General features: G+C 43.3%; 1 protein-coding gene across 3 annotated transcripts in view; it reads right to left on the bottom strand.

The window, feature by feature from the left end:
• The window catches only part of ACVR1 (activin A receptor type 1), a 126,793-nt gene that overhangs the window by 26,688 nt on the left and 74,938 nt on the right, over positions 1-25,167 (bottom strand). For all 3 annotated transcript variants that reach the window (XM_082658548.1, XM_082658547.1, XM_082658546.1), the window contains 4 exons: positions 10,697-10,960; positions 8,298-8,509; positions 4,680-4,779; positions 682-828 (listed from right to left, as the gene is read on the bottom strand). In XM_082658548.1, the coding sequence (XP_082514674.1) occupies positions 682-828; positions 4,680-4,779; positions 8,298-8,509; positions 10,697-10,960 (723 nt within the window). The remainder of the gene's footprint in view (positions 1-681; positions 829-4,679; positions 4,780-8,297; positions 8,510-10,696; positions 10,961-25,167) is intronic.

The raw sequence follows: 25,167 nt of genomic DNA, 5'->3' as shown, positions 1-25,167 counted from the left end.
TATAGCCACTATTAAAGAAGCACCCCAGGCAGCATTCATCATATATGTATTAGTATAAACACATGTAGAAAAACTTTTCAAAAACAAAGAAGTCAACAGGCTAAAGGAATATTCTAACCCTTTATACTTCCATAGCAGTATTTCAATGGGCTCTTCACATATTTCACAAATGTTTCCAAGCTTTAGTTTCCAAATTAAAATGTATGCTAAATCCTTCTCGAAATCTGGGCTTTAAAAACGATGCCTTGTTTGAAGGAATGTGCATTTAATTACGATATCCCTGGGAGCTATGAATCTCTAGGAAATCGTCCAAAGATCTTTCTTAGTTTGATTCAAGTAATAAATATTCAAAAAGGGTGGGGTAAGCAGAACTACAGAGGAAGCCTTGAAGTGAACAATATGGGGCAAGTTTTTGTTATTTAAGTAACAACCTGCAGAGGAAGACTTAGCAATAACAATTTCCTTTTCATCATCCAGAGAATCTTCAAACTTAGCTTCTTCGCAGACTTACACAAGCAATTCATGTGGAAAGAAAATTAAACAGCATATAAATGCTGATGGTCCCTATGTCACCATTTAGGAGAGACTTGCGAATTCAGACACACCAAATCTGAGAGGGCAAAGGCAGGCAATTATTTCTTCCTAGAAGAAAATTAATGAGGGGATAATTTTTGTACTTACCTAAAATATTTTCATGCCTCAGCATCACAGTGTTGTACAACTCTGTTTCCCTGAACCACGACTTCTCATCCCGGGAGGAGAAGATCTTCACAGCGACATTCTCCCCCTGCCAACTGCCCCTCCACACCTCACCATACCTGCCTTTCCCTGTGGAAAGCAACACAGAGGTGACATTGGACAGCAGAACAGGACAGGTAGCCAACGAACTTCATGCTAGCAACTCTTAACCCCTCCCATGGAAAAACACAACTCAGGGGTATAAATACCACTACTTTTTGCCTGTAAAGACGTCCAAAAATAAGGTGGAAACTGCCCCTCCCGGCCACCCTACTGTGCTATCAAATGAAACACTCTCAGAATCTGCATCTGTACAATAAGCTGCTAATTACAAAGTTTACCTTTACATTCCTCTGTGAAAAGGTATGAAATGCATATGGTTTGTAAAAGCACATGAAAGTTAGTGAAACTTAGAAATTTCAATGTTGATGAAAGCCAAAAAGCGTGTATGGGGCTTAACTGAGTGACTTACTTGATTCCTTCCCTTAATAAAGGATCAACATCGGCATTTTCTAAGAGTCCACATTTGTGAATTTACATATGCATTTATATTTTTCACCGAAGAGATCACTGAGTTTGAGATATGTGTTCTGAAGGATTAACACACACGCGCACACACACACAGAGCAATGCTGTGTAGGAGATCGACAGACAGCCACTGCCGTCCTTAAAGGATTTCTTGGCGGAGGATATATTTCAAAAGAGGATTTGCAAAGTCTTAAACACATAATCCCAGAACAGTCCCGATTTCTGACACTGGTCATGGGTGTTCGCCTGCAAGACAGTCCCTGTGATGCCACAAGTGGGTGACACTGAAAAGGACACTTGGAGAAAACATTTTCAAAAAACGGTGACGAGTTGTGATCTGACCTGAGGAGTTCGTGCCCCCTCCTGCAGCCCCAGCACAACTGTCAGCTTGTCAACTACATGCTCTTTTGCATTAGTCACTGGTATTTAGTAGGGACATTGCTTATCATAAGGGAATCTAGATTGAGCAGTTTTGATTATTTTATTTTATTTTATTTTTTTTGCAGTACGCGGGCCTCTCACTGCTGTGGCCTCTCCCGTTGCGGAGCACAGGCTCCGGACGCGCAGGCCCAGCGGCCATGGCTCACGAGCCCAGCCGCTCCGAGGCATGTGGGATCTTCCCGGACCAGGGCACGAACCCGTGTCCCCTGCATCGGCAGGCGGACTCTCAACCACTGAGCCACCAGGGAAGCCCTTGATTACGTTTTGATTATGTCTGCTCCCGTTTTTCTCCTTAATGACAGGTAGGTGATCAGGGAGGTTGGGAGGAGGAGGGAATTACCGCGAGACTGGGGGGATCAACACGGGGTATGATCAAGGTGAAGGCAGACGTGGCACCTGGAAAACGATGCAGCAGGATATACGAGGTGCAGGGCAGCGGGGCTTTCTACCAAGGCAAGTGGCTGCTGGGAATCCCAGCTGGTAATAAGCTGCTGCAGCACCACCTATATATACAGGAATGCAGCTCTTCGCTGGAAAACTAAGTCGCTGAGAACCCAAACACGGAGAGAGAAAGCATGTCTGTCCAGGAGATTATGTCTGGACATAATCAAAACATAATCAAAACTGCTCAATCTAGATTCCCTTACGATAAGCAATGTCCCTACTAAATACCAGTGACTAATCCAAAAGAGCGTTAAATGAAGCCAGTAAGTGGTCTTTTGTGGGCCACTGTCAAGTCACAAAAATAGTATTTAGTGCAAGATTAATTGGAATAAAGTCATAGCAATTGCCCAGCATTTGTAGTTTAAGATGAAGGCTAGTGCTAAGATCTACAAAATCGACTGCTACAAAAGAGAAGGCTCATCTATTCCTGCCTTTGGTTCCATTCTGTATCTTTATTTGCCCTTTGTCCTCATATTCTCATTAGGAAGGAGAGAAAAATATCCCAGAGCATTGTGGACATTACTATACAGTTGCCTTAAATCCTTTGTTTTAGAGCAAACAGAGATAGATGTCAGCATAAGTAGACAGAATTGAAACAGAAACCTACTTAAATGGTTTTCAAAGGCTGTTAAGTTGTCAAATGCTTTTTGCAAATGCAACCTTATGCAGAAGTCCCTGAAAACAGAAGCAGAGCTGCCCAAAAGTCCTGGCCATGGAGACCCAAAAGAGGGGGGGGGGGTCCCCTAAAGCACCTAAAATTTGGAGATTCATTGATCACCATCTGTAACAACGGATCTAGTCCAACTTCTCATGTTTTTCAACCAAAAATGGTAACATCCGAACAGTTCATTACATACATTTTTATTCAAGCCTGTACTACATGAACACCAACTAGATGCTACTGAAAGGCACGGCTCTTTAGCACTGAACCAATAAAATACTGTAACTGAACATAAACTATTTCAAAATATGCTGAAGAATATCTATACAACTGGAAACACTATGCATTTTTAAAGGTGCAGTATTATTTTGCCCTTTGGACTCTGGGGTCCATCTCTGAGGACCGGTCATGAGAGCTGCTGCTCTGTGAATGGTGAGTGGCCATGGGACAGGAGGATGGGGGGTAATGTCCCCCTTCACTTCTTACCCCTACCCAGGTACCCTTGTTCATAATCAAATAGGATGTTAGCTGGTACAAGAGGACAACTCTGGTTGTAAGCAGTGAGCACACTGGGGGCTTTTCCATTTTTAGTTTCTCTACACACAGTCCACCGTGGAGGAGAAGCATGAAGCTGGAGTTCAGAAACAGTTGCAGTAGCTACAGACGTAGAGAAAAGGCAACAGGCTCCTGCTGGCCACCTGTGTGCCTGAAGGTGGCAGTCACTTCTACTACCTCTGCCCGCCACCCCCTTCCACTACTGCATTTGGGGGTGTCCTGGTTTCCATGAAAACAGGAAGAAAAGTCAGAGTATAGCAGCCAAGTGGTGAAGGCAGCCTATGTTGGCCTGTCACCTCCCAAAAGCAAAAGATGATATACGGCAAGAGCTGCAAAGCCAGCCCCCCAAAACTGGGAGAACCAGGAGAGTATGGAGATGTTTCTAATCCATCATTGCTCCTGTGGCCATCCCTGCATGCCATCTAAAGGAGAAATTAATGAAAACTGTCATGTGACTTGCAAATGCCCACCTCATAAAACTAAAACTAATAAAAATCAGGACTTTAAAGAAAAAAGCATTTGCACCACCTTCCTAGAGGGCAATCTGGCAATATATAAGACAAGCCATAAAAAGTCACAAATTTTGACCCAGGAACCCCAATTCCTAGAAATTTATTCTGCGTACTCAAAAGAAGCAACATGTGCAAAACATTTTTCAAACAGTATTGTTAAAGTTATCACGCAATAGACAATTACATAATCTTTAAAATACCTGTGATGTGTACAAATACATGAAAATGTGTGTGAGCTTAAAACTGAAAACAGGGACAAATTATACACACACTATGATTATATCTCTATACAAGTATGTTCCAATATGGGAAAAAATGTGAGAGGCCACAGAGAAATGTACACAGCTCTTATTTAAATAAAGCAGTTATGAAGGGTAGCTTTGGTACATTTATTTCATTTTTTTTTAAGGCAGGGGAAGAGTGAGGAAGTATAAAATTGCAATAATCAAGTTTACTGTCCAAAAGCCGACTTACCTCAGATTCCCCAATGCCTATGGTCTGGAGCAGCCATGTTAGTTCATTTTCAAGCATTCCCATCATCCGGAAGGGTCTACTTAAAACTGAAATCTTTTGACTGGGCACTCTGTATCCTGCCTAGTGGATACTAGTTCTTTGACAAGAACTTCACCAAGTTCAAGTGCTCCAACACAAGTCACAGATTAGAGGCATACTACCACATGGCTACCTCACATCTCCTGACATTTAACAAGCAAGAGGCAACACGAAGCAGATTTTCCAAGGTCCATCCTACTTCTAGAACCACGGCACATAACCCGCAAAGAAAGGGAAAAAAGAATTACCAACACACTCCAGCAGTGTGATCTGACGGGCTACCGTTCTTTGTACCAGAAAAGGAAGACCAGAGCCGCTTCCCGACGTACACGAATGATCCAATAAATCCTGCGGTTCAAAACAAGGAGAAAGAGAAAGTATTGAGGAACTGCTCCCAGGTTAGAGTATGAGCGTGCACGTGGGTGTAACTGGCATGGAGGCAGTGGTCTTGGACACATGGCCCGTTCGTGTGCATGGAAAGCCCCACTGGAGGAAGGACTGGTTTCACTTCTTAGGAAAACCAGAAGCTAGCCCTTTCCCTAATATGGGATAGGTTTTCCTGAGAGATGAGTAGTCCTTTCTTGTATCCAGAGTTTTAGAAGAAAATATATAAAGAAAGAAGCTGAGTGGACAAAGTCAAAGATGTAAATTAAAAAGTCCAACATGCAGGGCTGAGCCCAAGGGGAAACAGTAGCTAGAAGAGAAAATGGAGCAAAAATCAAAGGCCTTCAAGTCCAAGAGCTGAGCAAAATTGACCATATTCGGCCCTGCTCAGAATACCTAACAAAGGATGCACTTTAGTTGACATGCCAAGGAACTCTAATAAGGAACAAACAAATTAGGAATAAGAACCAAATGACTCTAATGTTGTTTGTCTTGTAAAGACCCCAATGGCCATCTGAGTCCTCAGACTGGTACACTCAAGCAGAGAGGGCTACCTGGATGGAGGTTACTAGGTAGGTGGGGAACAAGAATCACAAAATTAACACCTCTATGTCATTTCTCTTTTTTTTGTTAACAGTTGTCTACTTTTTAAAAGAAAAAAAAAAATTTTTTTATTGAAAGACTCTTAAATTCTATAGTGCTTTACAATTTTCAAAAGTTTCTCACACGTGATTTCATATACTGTACGTCATTCTCAATGTCAGTTACCCACAAAGCAGAGAGAAAAAATATGACTTTCATTGAAACATAAAACCATGCCCCAAATCTACTTCTAAAAATGAACACACTGCAAAAAAGATTCCCAATTAGTTCATTCATAAATTTTCCCTTCTTACTCTCAGTGCAAGCCAAGAAGCAGAAGCATTTTTGAATCAGGAATGGATTATCTATAATAAACAATATTGTGCCCATGGTGATCGTGGGAAGGTTGCAGTAATGTTGATCTAACACTCCCCAAAGCTGTCCTTTCCCAAACATTTTAGCTGGCCTGTTACACGAATACATTGCCTTGTTTGAGTTTCATTGTCTTTTACTTACTCTGAGCACCACTGTGAAGTACCGTTGATCAGCAAAATTACCAAAACCTGAACATCTAAAGGAAGAAATTTAGAATCCTTAAAAGCCGCAAAATGGATATTCAACAAGAAACTGCATGTAGATGAAGTAGGGTTTCACATCTCCCTATCTCTTTTGCTGTTCGTTTTTCTCTTTATTCATTCAATTTTTTTGAGAGAATAATTCTGAAATTACTATAGAACGAATGTGTTGTTTTTTCATAATGTACAATCCTGGTTCTAAACCTAGTTCACAGACTTCAGGGCGGGCGGAATCGACCAAAGACTAACAAACATCTACTTCAACTCTTGGATCCCAAGACTTCTTTTTCAGCGTAGGAGAGCTGTTTAGTAAGGTACGCATTGCTGAGTCATATAAATGAGAATATCACTTAAATAAGCAAGTATGTAGACCAATAATGACAACTTGTTTTTAAACAGTGTTGTTTACTGTGTCATTATATCGTGATATACTGTCATCTAAAACGGTTGAGTTGAGAAGACTATTTTAGCATATTTGAAAGCATTCTGCTTTCAAAATTATAGAAGCCATTTAAATAATAATTTACACTAGAGATTCCTATCAGTGCCCAATGTGATTAGCTATGTTAGCAGTTCTGAGGAACAAAGTTCTGACTACTGCTAAAGTTTTGTCAAGATTCAGCGTTGTATCGTCCTTGCTCCAAACTCAATGAATTCATTTAATTTGCCTTAAAACTTGAAACAAACTTCTAAATACACTTCTGAAGAAAAACTATATTTTTCTACTTTTTGAATGAAATGTCCTTTTCTCCTCTTTTCCCAGTTTCACTGTAGCACAATTAAATAGGTAGGTAAAAGGAAGCTAAACAAGGTTCCTTCCCCTTTTTTTTTCATACAAAAAAAGTACACTTGACTGTGGTCCAGTCATGGGGAAGGCAGTAGGATGGGATATTTCCCAGCCTGTATCAGCCACCATCAAATGTTTTAATAACTCGCCAAGGGTAGTAGTCCAGGTGTAGCACCTGAGCTACAATGACTGGTGAGGGCAAGTCTTCTCCAGCAAAAAGGCTTAACTGCAGAACTCCCGGACACTTTTAAGTCTGTCGTCTAGCAGAACAAAGACTTAATACAGATGATCTTACGTGATGGCATTAAATAACACTGAATCACATTAAAAGCTACCACCTTGACCGTCTTTCAATTCATCAGCCAATGACAAGGAGAGTCTCGATTTAGTACTGGCATGACTTTAACATCTTTCTAACACAAATCTTCACCTTTTTTTAAAGGGGGCATCCTACTCAGCACAGTACCCCTGTAGAATGTTATTACTTCTCCTTTCGGCACTCGATGGTAACCTATTCGATAGCACGCAATCCCTTTTCTCACTTAAAGTTTAAAGGTGCTTTAAAATTAACACTTGACAAACAATTTTAAAGAGTGAAAAAAGGAAGACAGTTGCTTTCAATGTGATTTCATCATTTTAAAATGTGCAAAAGAGTAACTTTAAAACATACAAGTACAATGGTTCCAAACCCTGTGCTAGGGTAGCTGCTAGCCACACGTTGACACTGAGACAGTGAAATGTGGCTGATCTGAACCGATATGTGCTGTACGTATAAAATACACAGATTTTTAAAATTTAGTTTAAAAAAAAAGATGCAAAATATCTCATTAATAATTCTTTAATTATATGTTGAAATGATAATAATTATATATGTTAGGTTAAGTATATTCTTAAAATTAATATCACCTGTGAGGTTTTTTGAACTTTTTTTAAGATGGCTACTAGAACATTTTAAATTAACAGATGTGCCGCACGTATTGCTATTGGACAGCACTGGTTTAACCAAATGAGTGCAGTCCACAAGGGGGCGGCACAGGAGCACGAAAAATTTCATAGCTGCTTTTTTGGATGTCAGGTTTTAAAAGTCTTAAATTACAGGGCGCTGAAATAATCTAGAAGGGAAAGTGATTTTTAATATTAAGCAAAAGGTGCCTTTTTTTGAAAGCACTTTTACTGCTAAAAATAGAGGAACTGAGTACCATAAATTCCAAGCCCTCCCCCACCATCAAAATTATAGGCAACCATTGTCTGTCCCTGTCCCCTTACTCCCCAAAGAAAAATAACTACCAAGGATCGACTAAAATAAATCCACTCCCTCCTTTAATGTAAATGTCTGTCTAAAATAAATGTTCTCAGGTAGAGGAGACTGAACTCACATAGGGGTGCCGGCATATACTTGCTGAAGACATAAGTGACCAGGAGCATGTGTGCACTCACTGTCCAGTCACCAGTTACTGGTCAGCATTTCGTGCTTGAAATAAGAAAGCATCTTCAGCCATCTGCGTTATGCTCGGGGTCCCCTGGGGCCACAAACTCACTGCTAACGTGCTGTCTCCGACATTGGTGGTGATGAGCCCTTCGATGGCGCCATACTCCACATCTCTGGGGTTGAGGCGTTCTTGGTTGCGCCTTTTAAATTTTCGGAGAGCAACTCCCAGCAGGCAGGCTAGAAGGCAGACTGCAAACACTACAGACAGAATGATGAGGCCAACCTCCAAGTGGAAATTCTGGGTTCCAGGAAAGGATTTCCCTGGAGATGGGAGAGAGAAGGGTAACTGGCCGTAAGGCTCATTGTTTACGTATTATTTAGCATAACCAATGCCTGACAAGTAGCTCGCTCCTGACCCTGACCACACAGTCTCACAAGCCACAGAGTGTTGAAACTGAAAGACTTCCTAATACCTGGCCAACGGCCCAGTCATTTAACCATGATTCATTTAGACACAATAGGAGTTTGAAAAAATTCCACTGAGAACCAATTTATTAACGCATCTATGTGAAAAGTGTTTTTAAAATAGAAAGTACTACACAAATCTCTGATACTATCCTTATTGACCTGGATTTGATCTGTAAGGACGTTTTACCATCAAGCCCTTACGGACAGACACTGTGCTGTAATATTCCTATGAGAAAGTGCTATCTGAGTTAAGACCAAATGATCCAATCTGTGGTCTCTCTCTTCAATGTATCTCGGAGGTCTACTGCTGAATTCTCATTGCTATTACGTCATGATTTCTGCCTAGGAACCTATTCATTCACCTGTTCTCTAACTCGCTTATTCAACATTCATTCACTCACTCAAAACGTTCTATCCTTGATTCACTCATGCACCTAATCACTCATTCACTCTCTGGCTCAGACATTATTACATACCCATTCAAACATTTGTGCATTCACTCGAATACTCACATGTCACTCAAGCAAATATTCACTTTTGAGTTAAATCAAAGTTTCTCAGTTGCCTAGTGAAGGTCCATAATTAAAAGATCCCAAGGCGATAATCACCTCTGAATTTCAGACCCTTTCCTGACATCACGTCACCAAGCCCTGTTCCCCACGTATGCCTTACTCTTTCCACGTCCCTGGCCTCTTCAGCCATCCAATCTCAAGCCGAACTTCCTTTATAAATTTCTTTTAACTTCCCAAATCCAAATTAATCAACAACTTGGCACATGTCACTTGTATGATAAAGTGTAAAGCTAATTATGTACAGCATTAAGTTATGAATATTGCGCCTCCCTAATTAAATCAGAAATTCCTTAAGAAAATAAATTCTGTGTTACAACTCTAATCTGACAGACTGTTCTGCAGATTAGAAACTTTTCACCCTGCAGATATCATTTCTACATGAATGCAGACATTTCTTCATGGTCCATCCACTCTATTAATAACAAACTCACAAGGTTTAAGAATTTATCCCATCAAGTACCCTTTTAGGTTTAACCATTAAATACCTGACCTCGCTTATAAAAACATCTCTTTTTATTAAAAACTCTCTTTTATTATTGAACCCTATTTGCTTATCAGACTTTAACCTTTTCTATATGGCTTAAGGTCCTCACCATAACTTCAAAACTTATGAATTATGGAACATGATCTTGTATCAGTTTTTTACATTTTTCTGTCTCCTCCCTTTCTGGCTGACATTTCTCGCCGTGGATGCTCTTAGTAGCCTCTCCTACCGTTTATTTCTTCTTTTGTCAGTGCAAAATTGGTTAAGTATGTCTATTAAAAATGTACTATATATTAAGAGAGTAAATTTGGCTTGGAATGAGTCTACAAAGACCAAGGTACATTCATGTTTGTAGGGACTCTGAGAGAGCAATTTAGGGCTCATTTTATGAGGAAACAGTTTCAGAGGAGGACTGAAATCCATATTGACTATAATACGGAGAAGATTCCACATAAACTACAAGGTTGATGTGAAATCTCACCCAGCTTCAAGTTTCGGTGATAGATTGCTGGGCATCAGATGGGTGATAGATTGCAGGGCATAGAGGTTGTCTCCTTCCTCGTAAAGAAGGGAAGGTATTCCACTCAGACATCAGAGTCTTATGTTCCACTTTCCTCCCTACACACTCAACAGAGAGATGAGCATTTACAAAGCAGAACTGTCTCAGAAATTATGACATCATAGCTCCTTTCAGAAAAGGATGTCAGGAGCTGTTCACCTGCTCATGACCACCAAGAGAGATCTGGTCAGCCAAGCCATCCCCAAGGTAGACATCACCGTGCTCACTTTCCCAAAAACATCCATCCTCCTTGTAGATTCCAAAAGGCCATGCCTTTCTCCTCCTCACCAGAGGGACTTCCCTTGTCACCCACTGTTGGAAGAGCAGGAGGAAAGCCTTCTGGCTACTTACATCTTTAACCCACACAGAATCAGGACAATACTAACAAAAACCCTTGATATAGAAATAGAAAAGTCCATGGGAACCTTTAGTGGGCAGCTGGGCGGTGATGTTCCTGTTACACCAGTCCCCTTGGCAGCACTCCACAGCTTGGCCGGGTGACGGCGGGGTCTTACAGGTCATCTTCCCCTGCTCATAGACCTGGAAGCAGCCTTTCTGGTAGACGTGGAAGCCATCGTTTATGCTCAGTGAGGAAAAGCACTGCTGGCCTTCACAGTGGTCCTCATTTCCACAGGAGAGGCCTTCACACACACACATGTAAAGTCTAGGGTTAACCTTGGGCTTCTCATCTGCAAAGGGAAGAGAGGAAGGAAAACAAAAAAAAATCACTGCATGGGTTTTAACCCCATTGGGGGAACGATAGAGTCTCTCCAAGACCATTACAAACACGTTAACCAAAGTCAGGTGAAGTATCACCACTGGCCATGATTTCCATATTTCTGCTGTCTTGTAACTCTCAGCTGACCAACCACCAAATAATAATCACATCTCAAGATATGAATGTGCTGATATAAGCTGGGTACTCTTTTATATCCTATACTAGGCCAAAGAATGATTATGATCTGGCCACAGGTTTCTGAAAATGAACTTCTCCCACTGTGGTTTTCATGGTATCTTTGGTCTGATGGGCTCTCACATCCCGATTCTTGAACCAAAATAAAATGTTTTACCAGACCGTAATGCTCATCACCTTTATTTTGTGTTTTAAAACAAGGCTCCTAAATACATGGCGTCTGTCAATACCAGCTCCCGTTACCTCCACACGAGCCTCCATCAACTACTAATACAGGATTGCTGACATTGCTGCCGTCACCTGTCTGCTTCAGAAACACATCAGTACAGTAAGAGTCCCCAAGGATGCACGGTCTATACTTACATATCCATATTATCAACATTTTCAGCTAAATGTCTAGAGTACTTTTTCAGTAGTACAACACTGAAGTTTTCACATTAATTATGAGGCTAAACACTGCTTAAACCTTTTCAACTGGCAGAAAAAAGTTGGCACCAATTATTGAGGATGAGGGCACAAAAAGACAAAGGGAATAAAACAGTGTCTGAACAGTGAGGTAACAAGTGGGACCAAAGGCATAGCCCACACAGGTGGGTCCAAGGTGCAACATGGATCACCAGTGAATCACACTGAACCAGACCTCCTAATTGCCTCTTTCTGAAAACACTCATTGGCAGTTTCACCTTTCAAGTCACTCTTTCTTTTCCCCTCTTTTGTTAGAATAATTAGTTCCGACTTGCGGGTCCCAACAGTTTCCACCAGTGGGGAAGGAAAGTGAAGACAGAATGTAAACAGCCAAGTCCCAGAGGCCACTGATTAGCCTGATGAGACCACTTTCACCAAAGCACTGTTCACATAAAGAGAGTCAGCTCTCAAAACTCCCTCCGAAGGTCTACAGCACAGACAGGCTGCCTTCTAATCCCTGAACCCTCTGCAGCAGGTCTGTGAGAGAACTGCTGCTTTCTTAAAATATAACAGGTTGGATGGCTGTGCTTTCAAGAGGAGACCTTAAGGTAAGGTCTTTGAAAATGTCAAGTTCATTTACACAGATCTGTGTGGGTGTGTGTAGAGGTGTGTGGGTTATCTCAGAAAGAGAAAAAGCATTCTTCATCTTTCTTCTTCCCTCTTCAAAGGAGTGAAAAATAGTTCACTGCCCACTGTAATGTGGGTGCCTTGTCCCACAGAGTAAGGGCATGCAGACACACAGACACGAGCCTTCTATTTATAATTGACTTGCTAGGTCTTTTGAAAACCACAAGGGGCTCATCCAAGAGCAAAGACATGCCCGAAAGCAGAAAATCCAAAATAGCCGCTGACAGTATATGTGTGTCACCAGACTCACCCCCGAGGATCAAGAGCCCGCAGACATTTTTAATGAGGAATAACTTTAATGAGCCAAGGGACGGTCTTTACTTCTCCCTGCCTAGAGAAATCCAAGAGAAATTCCAGCACCAAGCTATTTCTATGAGGATGAGAAACATATATATCTGTTGACATAACCCAGCAAAAAGTTTACACTTGCCAAAAGCAAGTTGAAAGATAATATTTCTAGGGAGTCTAGACATGCTTGCCACTCTCAAATGGCACAAAGCTGGGCTGAGAGTTGCCAGCTATGCTGCCCAACAGGTGATGATTCTTTGGAGGGAAAGGGATGGGTGGGGTGAGGGGCAGAGTTAGTGGTGTCATATTGATTTGTGAGCACAGCAGAGAATTAAAAAGACGATATTCAAAAACTGGGCAATAAAGCAATTTATGTAAATTTGACACACAAACATGTATTTCAAAACCCTAAATAACTGTTAAAGGTCACTGATATCCAACAATACATACTTAACACATTAAGGAGGTTGTACCTATCGATGCTGGGTTGGGGAGGTGAGGTTAGTGTTAGGATGAAGGGGTAAAGTGAGAATAATAAAGGAGAGGAGCTGATCACAGGCTGATAATGAATTGAGGAGTATGAATCATTCACTCGCTGCACCTACGGTCCCCCAGGAACAACAGCAAACAATAACTGTAGACCATACAGGCTTCACTCATCACTGATCCTATGGGAATGGATGGTCCAGGGTACCAAAGAATTAATGACACTCTGTGGTTCAAATAAAAAACTGTCAATTAAAAAAAATAACAACAATAATAATTTCTCTGGTGTGCCCTCAGAGTGAACTCTGCTCTTAAAGTTCCAGCCCCAACTGAACTCTATGTGCACAGGTGCAAGAGGCCTACTGCCTTTCCAAGGTCTCTAGCTTTTGAAAGGATGTGGGGACTGTCTGACAGATGTTTAAACTGTAGCCTAGAGAATTTTGCCAGAATTGAGCAGCCTCAAGTAAATACCATCTTTAGTAAGATTCAACCCACTACAGGCAACTCTGCAGGGCATCCAGGCTTAATGAGGTATAGATCTTAATCAGATCTTATCCTGTGGGGTCATAAACTAAGTCGAAAACCAAGGTTTTCACATCTTCCCCACCACAATCAGGAAAAAGGGAAAAAGAGGAAGAAAGACAGCTCAGTAATATGTAGTAATTAACTCAATCCCTGCTATGGAGGGACCATAAGCCCAGTTCAGCAGGTAGCAAATGGGAAAGTACAAAACCAACAACTTCGCTTCCTATTTTGCTTTTCACCAACATTTAATCTTCTTAATTTGTATATTCCCATATAACTAATTAGCAGAGCCCTTCGTGAATCAATTCTTTTATATTCAGCCAGATATAAATGAAGACCCTAAATTCACGAGAACGACCCCATACACCCATGCACGTGTCTGCACGTACGCACACACTTCGGTTAAACGCCACTTTGGCAATTTCATCCGACAGAGTGGATTAGTCGAAGAGATGCCAAAAGGATTTTCTGAGCTAGGATTACTAATTCAACAAAGCAGGTTAAAAGCAAGGTAGTAACATTTTCAGATCTTAATATCCACAAGTCTAAGGAACACGGCAGGCCCCCCAAATGCCTATGACTCACTGTTTTGGTCTTGTTAAAATTTAGGAATAACCATAACATGTGTGGGCCTGTGATATCTTATTTGGGGTAGCAGTGGTGGGTCGGGGAGGTGTGAGAATTATCACAAAGCTTTTTTAGGGCCCCAAGCAAGGGTCTGTGGACCTCTAATCTCTCAGGCCAGGATATAAATACTCTGCACGTCAGGGAACGCCGAGGAAGGATAATCACCTTCTGTGACTGATTTTCAACAGTCCAGCCAGGAAGCACCACATCTGATATGAAGCATTTTACACCTGCCTGTGCTAATGACTAGGAGGTGCCCTGGCAGAAGGCAGCCAGTCTACGCTACCTAATTGACACTCATTTAAATAATGCAGTAATGGAAACGTCAAGCCAGAGGTATTCCCTGTGCGCGGTGCTCACCCACACTGTCTGTTCTAAAGGCACCTCCCGTCATTACTCAGTGTCATGGCTGGCACCCTGTGCCCTCTGTAGCCCCAGAACCAGGCCCGTGTGAACACACGTGCAGCCCGCGTCTGGCTGGGAGCAGCAGGGAGTCCTCGGCACCACCTAGAAGGAGCCAGGGCTGGCTCTGCCACCAGAGGTACAGGCTCGGAATCCCAGGGGTTCACCGCAGCCAAAACTTCTTAAAAGATTTTTCTTGTTCTGGGCGATACGCTCACCATCTGGACACACCTACTCTCACAGCCTAATCCTAAACTGGCAGAGGAAGAGGCAGAGCAAAGAGCATCGAGGACCTTTTTAAGACTGTCCACAGTTTGGGATAATCTCGTGCCTCGTAGTAAGAGTACCCGCATTTATGTCTTAAGTGGGACTGGAGCAATCTGGGCACAAGCTACAAACGGCTCTCCAGGCTCTCTCGCCCACCTGCCCAGTCACGCACTCCAGAATACGCTAAGGCATTTAAACCGATGATCATTCTAAATGGTGAACAAAACCCCATGTTTCCCACGAAAGTCCTTGACAGAAAAGACAAATGAGAAAATGGTCCAAGTCAACCAGCCTGTAGCCGTGATCCCAGGAGTCAGCAAAAGAAACAGGCTGAATCTCCTGTAGGCTCATCTCAAAGCAGCTCAAATAATAGGCAGTTATTAGACTACTGCTATAAAAGTCCAATAGCTCAGAACTTTATAGGCTAAAAAAGGAACCCCAAACATCCCTGGACTCTTTCCAACAGTATAAACGATTCATTCATTTGAAATGACAGCTTATATTAGGCTCATAGATATGGGAGTCCTTCCATCAGCTCCTAATCCGAGAGTGCAGCGTGGCACCTCTCCAGAATCTGAAAGCATCTGAGATCTCTGGCATTAAACAAAGGCTTACGGAAGGATTTTGCAATGCCAGGTATCACTGCCAGCAAGCCTGCTCCTAAGACGGAAACACAAAGGTCTGTCCGGAATGCCTAGTGAAGGGCATTTGATGGCCTGGCAAGAAGGCAGGCTATATGCCCAGAAATAAAAGACACCCAAGTACCTAAATGCTCTCATTATACTAAAACATCCACTTAGAGAAACCAAATCATATTTTTTTTTCCTGATCAGAAAAAATTGATACTTGGTAAAGCTGTAAAAGCCAAGAAGCAAATATGTTCCAGGAGTTGAGAGACAGAATAGAGGCGTTTGAATAGGATCACATACAAATTAGAATAATGACAACCAAAAACGATGGTAGGGTTTCCACGGTTTTGAACTCATCATGCCTCCACTCCAAATGTGTTCTTCCTCCAGTGTTCCCTCACTGAGCTGACCAGACTCACCCCCACTCAGATGAACAAGCTTGATTCCACGACCCTAAAAAAGGAGATGCAGGGAATTTCCTGACAGTCCAGTGGTTAGGACTCGGTGCTTTCACTGCCGTGGCCCAGGTTCAATCCCTGGTCAGGGAAGTAAGATCCCTCAAGCTGCACAAGCTGCCAAAAAAAAAAAAGGGAGACACAGTGGTCACCCTGGCCTACAAAAGCCCTGGTTGACCTGCTTTCTGCCTCAGATCCCCTCAGTTCTGGGAAGGGCTCCTCCTGCTTCAGGAGCTCAGGTCCGTTAGGTGTGGAATTCCCTCCACGTGGGATGCTCGGCTCTCTCCCTGCCGACGCCCCCATCCACCCAGTGTGTGCCCATCTTCCCCCAAGATCTCACCTCACCTGTTACCTCCTCAGAGAAGCATTTTTTCACACACCCACACACCTGTCTACACTCACATACGTGTGTCTGCATGGCTGCCGACCGTCCAGGTCTTCCCTGCAGACTGTGAGCCCCATGAGGGAAGGAACGGAGCCTGCTTTGCTCACTGCTACGCTCTCCGCAGCTGCCTCAGCACTTGGCAGGAGGACAAGCCTGATGAATGTTTGTTTCAGAATGAATTTTCTCTTCACAGACAGGATTTAGAGGTGGGAAGAGACATGATGCTGGTTTTCAGAGAAGACGGAGCCTATAAAGTCTTTAAATGTCAGCAGAGATCTTCAGGCAAGGCTTAGTCACCAAGCCAGCGTGTCTGTGCAAACCCCTTCTCCCTACAGGAGCTCTCCACAGCGTCACACCTGCTCACCTCCTCGGGCTTACAAGTGTGGAAAATTAGTACTTTCTGTGGTGCGGTAGGTTTTGTGTTTGCTTGTTTGTGTGTTGGAGGTACAATGCAAGAGTTCCAAAAACAAGGCATAATTTAACACATCAATAGAACAGCAAGGCTTTTATGGGAGGTCCTTCCTTGGATGACTGATTTGAGGACCTTTGGCTACGATGATGCTACGGTGATGAGGATGACCAAAACACAACGAGTGCCTTGGCTTCAGCCAGTTTAGGGACGTCCTGCAGGACTTGCCTGCTCAGCAGGGAAAAAAGATGCCCCTGGTCTCTGCTGCCCTTTTTCTCCTATCAGTGAAAACAATGGCATTTTCAGCAGGGAGTGAGGAAGAGTGAATTACATCATTTTCCCCTTCTTGCTTTGCTGAAGGTGATAAGGATTCCTAAGTCACCCTGCATTTGAACTGCTGAAGCTGGGGGGCGGGGGGGGAATAAAAAAGAATTCCATCTGTTTATTTTGTGGCTGGGCTGACTCCTGGTCTCTGAAATAATCCGTGTAAGGTAAGCCTATTGCAGCAGTCTCACCTTCTATTTCAAAGCCATAAACTCAGTCTGTGTTTAAATGACTAACAAGTTATAGAGCGCTGTGGCGTATGACCTAAGACGATACCGGTCTGTCTCTTCCATGCTTTTTATGACTCCCTGAACATAGCAAAGACTTAGCTTTAACACATATGCCATGTCTGTGAAGCGACTCCTTCACAAGGGGGGAAATAATGACCTCTTTCTTCATTTTGTCTCCAAACTTCTCGAATCGTCGCTTCAGAGAAACAGATGATCACGAGGCCTCATGAAAAGCACCCCCCCGCAGCCCACCCCACATAGTGTTGACAATGCTTGCATCTGAGTGAAGCTCTACTTGTCGGGAGAGTAACAGAGAGGACCACAGACTGAAGAAGGGGAAAAAAGCTGAGGAATTATAAACACTTCAGAGAAGTCATTCCTTGTTCAGATTCAGGAGAGCCAGTGATGTGGTACCATCTACAGCATGTCTTAGGCTAGAAGCTCCGATCACAGTGTGGGCAAAGGTGTTCCTGACTCTTTCTGGTTGTCTCCCCTTCCTCCCGGGATATCTGGGGAGTGCACGGCTGCTCCAGCAAGGTTTTCCTACCCAGGCTCTACACTGAAAATTCTGGTTTTACAGGACACCCTAAACGAGGGCTCTACACGGGAACGGACAGCAGAGAAGGCCCAGCTCCCACTTCTGTTTCTCCTCCACTGCCCTACGCGACCTTTTTCTCTGAGAATCAGGGACAGAGCCTCCAAGACTGCCAACCTTTGCTCTGCTTACCAGCCGCCAGCCGCCACCACATCCCCACACCCTTTCCGGAAGCTTTCAAATCACAGAGATAAACCCTTCAAAAGATGGGCACGGCTCCAATGTGTTAACAACAGTCTTAGAATGCCAGCCTCTAGGCATCGTGGCACCCAGAGCTAAAGGCGAAAATGTCTAGAATTAGTTAATTTCAGCTAAATTCTTCCTCTCTAGCTCCCTACCCTACCCCATCCCAGAGAAAAGCGCAGAGGGAACAAGGTAATTTCCAGACTATTTTCTTTCCAGCCCAAATGAAGCCAAAGAGATCAAGATATCCAAGGGTGAAAAACTGGGGCAGAGCCCAAGCCTCTGATATTGCTGCTTCCCTATCTCCCAATTTTCCAGTCATGTCCCAAGGCCCTACCAGGTCCAGATCTCCATGAAAGGTCAAAGAAAGAAGGAATCCCATGTCTTCAGTCCCATGAGTACATGCCCTGTGCATCTGTATTCCAGCCTTTATAACTTGATCTTTGTCTCGCCTATCTTCTTTACCCCATCAGTCTAACTAATATGGTTCACAAGAATTCATTAACTCCCAAGTTCAACACGCTTAAGATTGGCTTCCACATCAGAGACGAAAGATCCTACAGTCACCATAAGACAGTTGAGTGTAGGTCATTTTGAGCTTATTCTTTTTCACCCCAGAACCCACAGAAAGGCCCCAGGTGCCGACACTCAAGGTAGAAACAGAAAGACTTTCTTCAGAATACTGTGAACCAGAGCTGGCTTTTTAAACACACATGCCTTCCCCCCACACCCCAACCTCTGTGGCACAGCACACCGTTCCCAGCTTCCACAATAATCTTGGACCTTGGCAGAAGAAAGGCAGCTAAATCTGAGATGTGTCACGAGGCCACTGGCTGAGGAGCAACGATATCTAAACACAAACCAAGGCGAGAGCAACAGGCCAGAGTTTCCACAGACTCCCTTTTGGCTCCTGTGGCTGGAGAGCACTGACGGCCTAAAGATAACCCAAGACTCTAAGAAGGGTCACTTTTAAATAGCAGCTTGAGTACCACCAGTCATTTCAGAAGTATTTCCTTCCAGAGCCTGCTTCCATCCACATCGGCGTGCCAAGCCTGCCCCACGATGGCAAGCCCGCGGCAGAGATGAAAGCCCGGAAGGACATGGAAAGAGTCCCAAAGGGAAACAGACAGCTCCCGACATGCTGATTCTGTTCTGTGCCCACATTTGGACTGCTGAGAAAGAATCATCTCGCAGAGAGCCACCTTGTAGAAGTGATCTACTGACAATCACTGGGGATTAAAGAGCACGTAGAAAATCACACAAGATAGTTTTCACTCAGTGCCTCCCCTCTCTAAAACCGAGGCAGGGTTCTCCATGACGGCTACCGTCTAGGAGTGTTTTAGGAAAGCCTTTCCCTCCAGGAGAAAACATATACCTCTCAGTCTGTCTGTCGGACCCCAGTCTGGCTGAGCACGGAGAACTGGCATGGCATCTTCAGCACGTACTGCACGTATGCAAGCACTGCGGCCACCCACTAACCACACAAGTGCCCAGTGGAACTGCTCAGAGGAGCCTGCTGCTTTTTCGTTTCCTTTTAAGCCAGGGCCAAAGTTCCCAGGATCTTCCTAAGAACCCCTGAGATCCGCTCAGCCCCTCACCTATCCACCCAGGGAGCCCACACTGTCCTAAATGGCAGTCGGCCAGGGGCTGGTGTACAAGGGACAGGTGTGCAGTGGGCTATTTTCAGTTGCTATCTGCTCAAACGCGAGCTGCACATGCTCAGGAGGCAGGCAAGTTTGGGTTGCCTTTCAAACTCTGGGCAGCCAAGAGACATACACCTTTCACAGCTGCCCGGGGAACCAGCTGCTCGGTCCTCCTCCCAAGACGGGAGCAATGAAAACAGCGTAACCTGGCCAGCCACCATGCCAGCGAGCAAGCTGCACCTCTCATGTCACTGCCCGGGTTATTCTGAGCTGGGCTTATTGACACTCCATGGCAACACAGGAACAAAGGCCCAGCTAGAGGGATTTAAATGTCTTGCAAAAGTTGCTAAGAAAGTCAGCAGCTCAGCCTTCTGTTTTCATAACGGAAATTAGTGTTAGATTATTGTCGTTCGCTGCTGCTGTTATTATTTGTGAGCTACCTGCAACAGAGGTCTTCTCTTGGAACTAAGGGTTTTGTTTTTGTTTTGTTTTTGTTTTGTTGGCCACCATCAAGTTGCTATAGTTGGGATGCCTTTGAAAAGGCAGCACGTGGGCCTGTCTGCCCCGACCCTGCAGGGGGAGTAGTTTTTCCCGTCCCTTCACCTCTAATCCTGCTGTGCCTGTGATCCACTTCTACCAGAAAATTCTTTCAAAGCACACAAAGCGCATCTAATGAATCTTTCAATAGTTCTCGCTGCCCTCAGGATCGAAGACAAACGCCTCATGCACAAGGCCCTGCCAGGCTAGTAGGGCCTCAAATCTCAACCCAAACGCCTTCTGGGAGGCTGCTCTGGCCATGCTGGACCACCCGGGTGGTGACCTGTATCCCCCCACTTCTCTGGGCCTGGCCCTTCCCCTGCCTAAAAAGTCCTTCTCAGTCCTTCCTTTGCTGGTCTAATGCCTGTTCATCCTCCCAAACCCTGCCTGTCCCCAATCCCAGCCTGGTAATTTATCAACTGCAAGAATGTAAGATTGTCTTATCACTGATTCTCTTTTCCCAAACTTGGAATACATTCTTTGAAAGGATGATGTCCTTTCTTACCCTGTCCCCAGCCCAGATCAGTTCCTGGGTCTCTTATTACCTTTTCTGTATTATGATAATTATTTACTCATTCATTTGTCAGATATTCACTGAGCACCAAATACATGCCAGGAGCTGTTTTAGACACTAGTGAGAAAACACCACCACCAAGTCCTGGCCTCTCTCACCCTAGGCCTCACTTTGCATGGCTGACTTCTCACCACCACTCTGCTACTGCTAAGCATGGCTCTGCGGTAACGGCTCTTGAGAGCTCAGGTAACCCACGTACAGAAACACAGGAAGAAGGAAGAAGGAGGCTCACGATGGTGTCTGACTCTGCCTCTCTCCTGAGAAAGGCTTGACTCCTATGCATGGCCAAGAGCCTTCCCTTCAGAAGACACTCTGATGAGCAACACCACTGAATTATCAAAAATTACCCTAACCCTCTGCAAAACTGACAGCGTGAAGCATATGAACTAGGACATAATGTTAAAGATAAACACTGCGTAACTCTGCATGGCATCCTGCAGCATTATATACATCACAGAAGCCAAAGGTTAAACTGGACTGTTGGGTTTTTCTTCTTTTCTCTCTCTCTTCCTTATAGCTTTACTGAATGGGTGTGATTTTTTTTTCCATTTATATTGGCTTAGTGTAAATACCAGAATTCAGAAGGTAAACAAATGCAGCAAATAAATAAAAGAGGCTACTCCCTGCTCCAAATCACCGTTTGAATAAAAAATATAAGCAGAGTGGGCTTCCCTGGTGGCGCAGTGGTTGAGAGTCCGCCTGCCGATGCAGGGGACGCGGGTTCGTGCCCCGGTCCGGGAAGATTCCACATGCCGCGGAGCAGCGGGGCCCGTGAGCCATGGCCGCTGAGCCTGCGCGTCCGGAGCCTGTGCTCCGCAGCGGGAGAGGCCACAGCAGTGAGAGGCCCGCGTACCGCAAAAATAAAAATAAATAAATAAATATATATATATATATATATATATAAGCAGAGGTTTTTGTTCTTGCTTTAAGGTGAATTTTACCACCCCCTTCCAAGAGGAATTTCTCCTTCTGCCTCCTATCCCTTCTCTCCTTCCCACATGCCCCAAATACACATATCCTCAGAAAGTCCATGTTCCCCTCTAACCCATAACAAAGAATTAGATGCAGCATTACCGTGGATCTAGGAAACACCCAGCTCTGCAGAGCTCAGATTCAGCTGATTAGAATCAGGCAGCAGCTGTTCCAGTGTTATGACCACGGCTGAGAAGGCACATATGTAAACTTCCCTCTTCCTGTAAATCACTGGCTTGCAGAGAGAGGATGGTCAGGCTACATGAAGTCGTAAAAATAAATAAATAAATAAATTTTAAAAACGTCTGGGCCAGCTCTGCCGGAGACTATCTGGGTTAGCTGTCAGAGCTTTCACCTGAGGGCAGCCAGGACTTCCCGGCAGCGAGCTCTTGGGAGCAGACTGGAGGTGTCTTTCTTAAACTGTGGGTTATGACCCATTTGTGGGTAGCGAAATTGATTTAGTGGTTCAAGACAAGGTTTCTTTCTTTCTTTCTAAATGAAATAAAACTGAATAGAATAAAAAAGAGAAGAAGCAGGAGTACATTAGCATAGTAAGAGTAATCACTCTTTCATGAAATTTTCTTTTCAGATGCATGCGGGTCATACTCCAAAATGTTTCTAAATGTAGATGCACTGGGTCCAACTCTAAAATGTTTCTTACTGTGAGTCACAGTGAAAATTTTGAAGGCTTCCCTGCCCTGTGTCTTACACTATCTTGGAATCGACATGAGCTCTGAGTAATTATGACTATTTCATATAACCATTATCTATGGAAGCTTGCCTGAGGTCATGCTGGGCTACAGAGAGAAGTTCTGGAGGACAGTTGGTAATGTTTGGGAATTACAAATTAATTTTTAAAATTTTTTATTGAAGTATAGTTGATTTACAACGTTGTGTTAGTTTCCAGTACCCAGCAAAGTGATTCAGTTATACATACATTATATTCTTTTTCATATTCTTTTCCATTATGGTTTATTATAGGATATTGAATATATTTCCCTGTGCTATACAGTAGGACCTTGTTGTTTATCTATTTTATATATAGTAATTTGTATCTGCTAATCCCACACTCCTAATTTATCCCTCCCTCACCCCCTTTCCCCTTTGGTAACCATAAGTTTGTTTTCTACGTCCCGAGTCTACAAATTAATTTTTAAATGTTTTGTTTTCCTTGGTGTTTACTTTTCAAGAGCAAAAGTAGCACACATTCCATCCCTACAAATCTCCTGCTTCACCAGTTTTTCCATAAAGAGGAGATGGCATCCACCCTCTCCCCCTTGAGACCCATCTTTATAAAACAGAAGCTTAGAAGCTATTGCACTGCCCACTCACTGTTGACCACAAGGAAACCATTTAATGAGCTAGGGCCTTGGATTTGTTTTCCCATCCATTCAATATTTGACTCTGATTGAAATTTTTTTTTTTTTTTGCGGTACGCGGGCCTCTCACTGTTGTGGCCTCTCCCGCTGCGGAGCACAGGCTCCGGACGCGCAGGCTCAGTAGCCATGGCTCATGGGCCCAGCCGCTCCGCAGCATGTGCGATCTTCCCGGACCAGGGCACGAACCCGTGTCCCCTGCATCGGCAGGCAGACTCTCAACCACTGCGCCACCAGGGAAGCCCCTGATTGAATTTTCAGAGTCCTCTCCACACCCTACCACTAACTCCTCTCATATAAATGCATTGAATATGAACATTTTATAATGTTCACTGGGACAAAAAAAAATTGGATGTGGCTTTAGTTTAACTACCCACAGCTGAAACAAACATTCCCCAGAAAGGAAAAGCTGAAAAGAAGCTTTGTCACAGCTCACCTTGCATCAATAATATACTCATTCTGTTAGGTGAGAAAATGTGACAATAAAGAAGCAGTATCTTAAAAGTGTACAGCTTCACCTGATATTTACATTTTAGGTCCTCATAGTGGCCAATAGCTCAGTACATCTCATCTCTCTCCCCAACAAATCTCTCATATGATGATGTGTCAAAGAAAAAGATTTGATTCTGAACAAAAGGGATAAATTAGAGTCATGAGAAATGAGGGCAACAAATTTAATACTGAGACATTTCTCTTACATTCATTCACCCCTTCACGAACTTCCTGAATTCTCAATAATGAGAAATTCAAAGAAAGGCTTATTCTATTCTTCACCCCCAGTGGCAAAGAGGGGCACCTTTGTGGACCCTAACAAAAAGTCTATTGAAGTGATCTCCTTCCTTCTCTCATTGGGTAATTGGGCTGGAAAGTCTGAGTAGTGATGGCTTTGGAAATACTAAAATCAAGTCAACCCAGAAAATAATTTAGTACTTAGCAATCTTCTCTAAGACAGGCCGAAATCTCTTGCAACAAAACTCTGCAAAAGTCCAGCCTTCCTTGCTGCAATAAAATCTAACTACGGCTTGCAAATTTAATAAAATGTGGGTCATCTTAGCTTTGAAATATTTTTGAAGGAGCAGTATTCCACTTTAAGTTATTTGTGTCATGGTCGTCCCTGCAAATGCTCACAGGGACAAAGGTAAAACCAAACAAGCAGGTTCTGGAACAAAAATGGACTTCTCCCGGGTGGCATAATAGCAGTATTAGAGCATGATTAGTCTTATTAATGGGAAGGAAAAGGAAGGATATACGGGTAATTAGGGCTCAAGTGCTCTTCTCTGTGAGAGCAAATAAAAATCTTCCTGCAGCTGGAGTTGTATATATAATGAACATGAAAAATGAATATTGGTATGAGAGAGAAATAAAAAACACAAACCCAGGTAAAAGGGATTCATCATTTGTTACTGGAAGCTCTCACCTCAGCCTCTCAAATGGACTGGATTGAGCTGTATTCTAGCATGTACCAGATGTAATATGAATGTGGATGTAGCTAATTTAGGGTACCAAAAAATACAAAATTCTGAAGACGACCGATAACGACTGAAACTCTTGAATACCAATCCTCAAAGTATAACACACCTTTTGTTGGCTGTATAACCTTAAGCAAGAGTTTTAACCAATTAAAAAGCACATCCCCACTAACGTATCTCATTAGGGTAATGATGAGGATTATGGGAAATAACGAACATAAAACAACATTGGGCACATATTAACCACTCAATATTACCTATAAATCATCAAAGAGATAGTTCTAGCATGCAGTATTTTCCAAACTTACTGGGTCTTTTTGGCCCCAGAGCATTTAGAATTCCACAGAAATTGAGAAGTGTTCTAAAGTACACACACACTAGTCAAACTCTGCCAAAAGTACTCTTTGGGACTTCTTATTTGACATGTTGACACTGTATCTAATCAATATTTAAAAGACATCTGGGAGTAACTGGGGAGACGAAAGAAGCTTTCTGTTTTTTTGGTTTGTTTTTAA

Source organism: Grampus griseus, assembly GCF_964374135.1.
Source record: "Grampus griseus genome assembly, chromosome: 7".
In the NCBI taxonomy this organism is placed as follows: domain Eukaryota; kingdom Metazoa; phylum Chordata; class Mammalia; order Artiodactyla; family Delphinidae; genus Grampus; species Grampus griseus.
The sequence above is the reverse complement of the archived record's forward strand: the minus strand, read 5'-3'. Positions and strand labels throughout refer to the sequence as shown.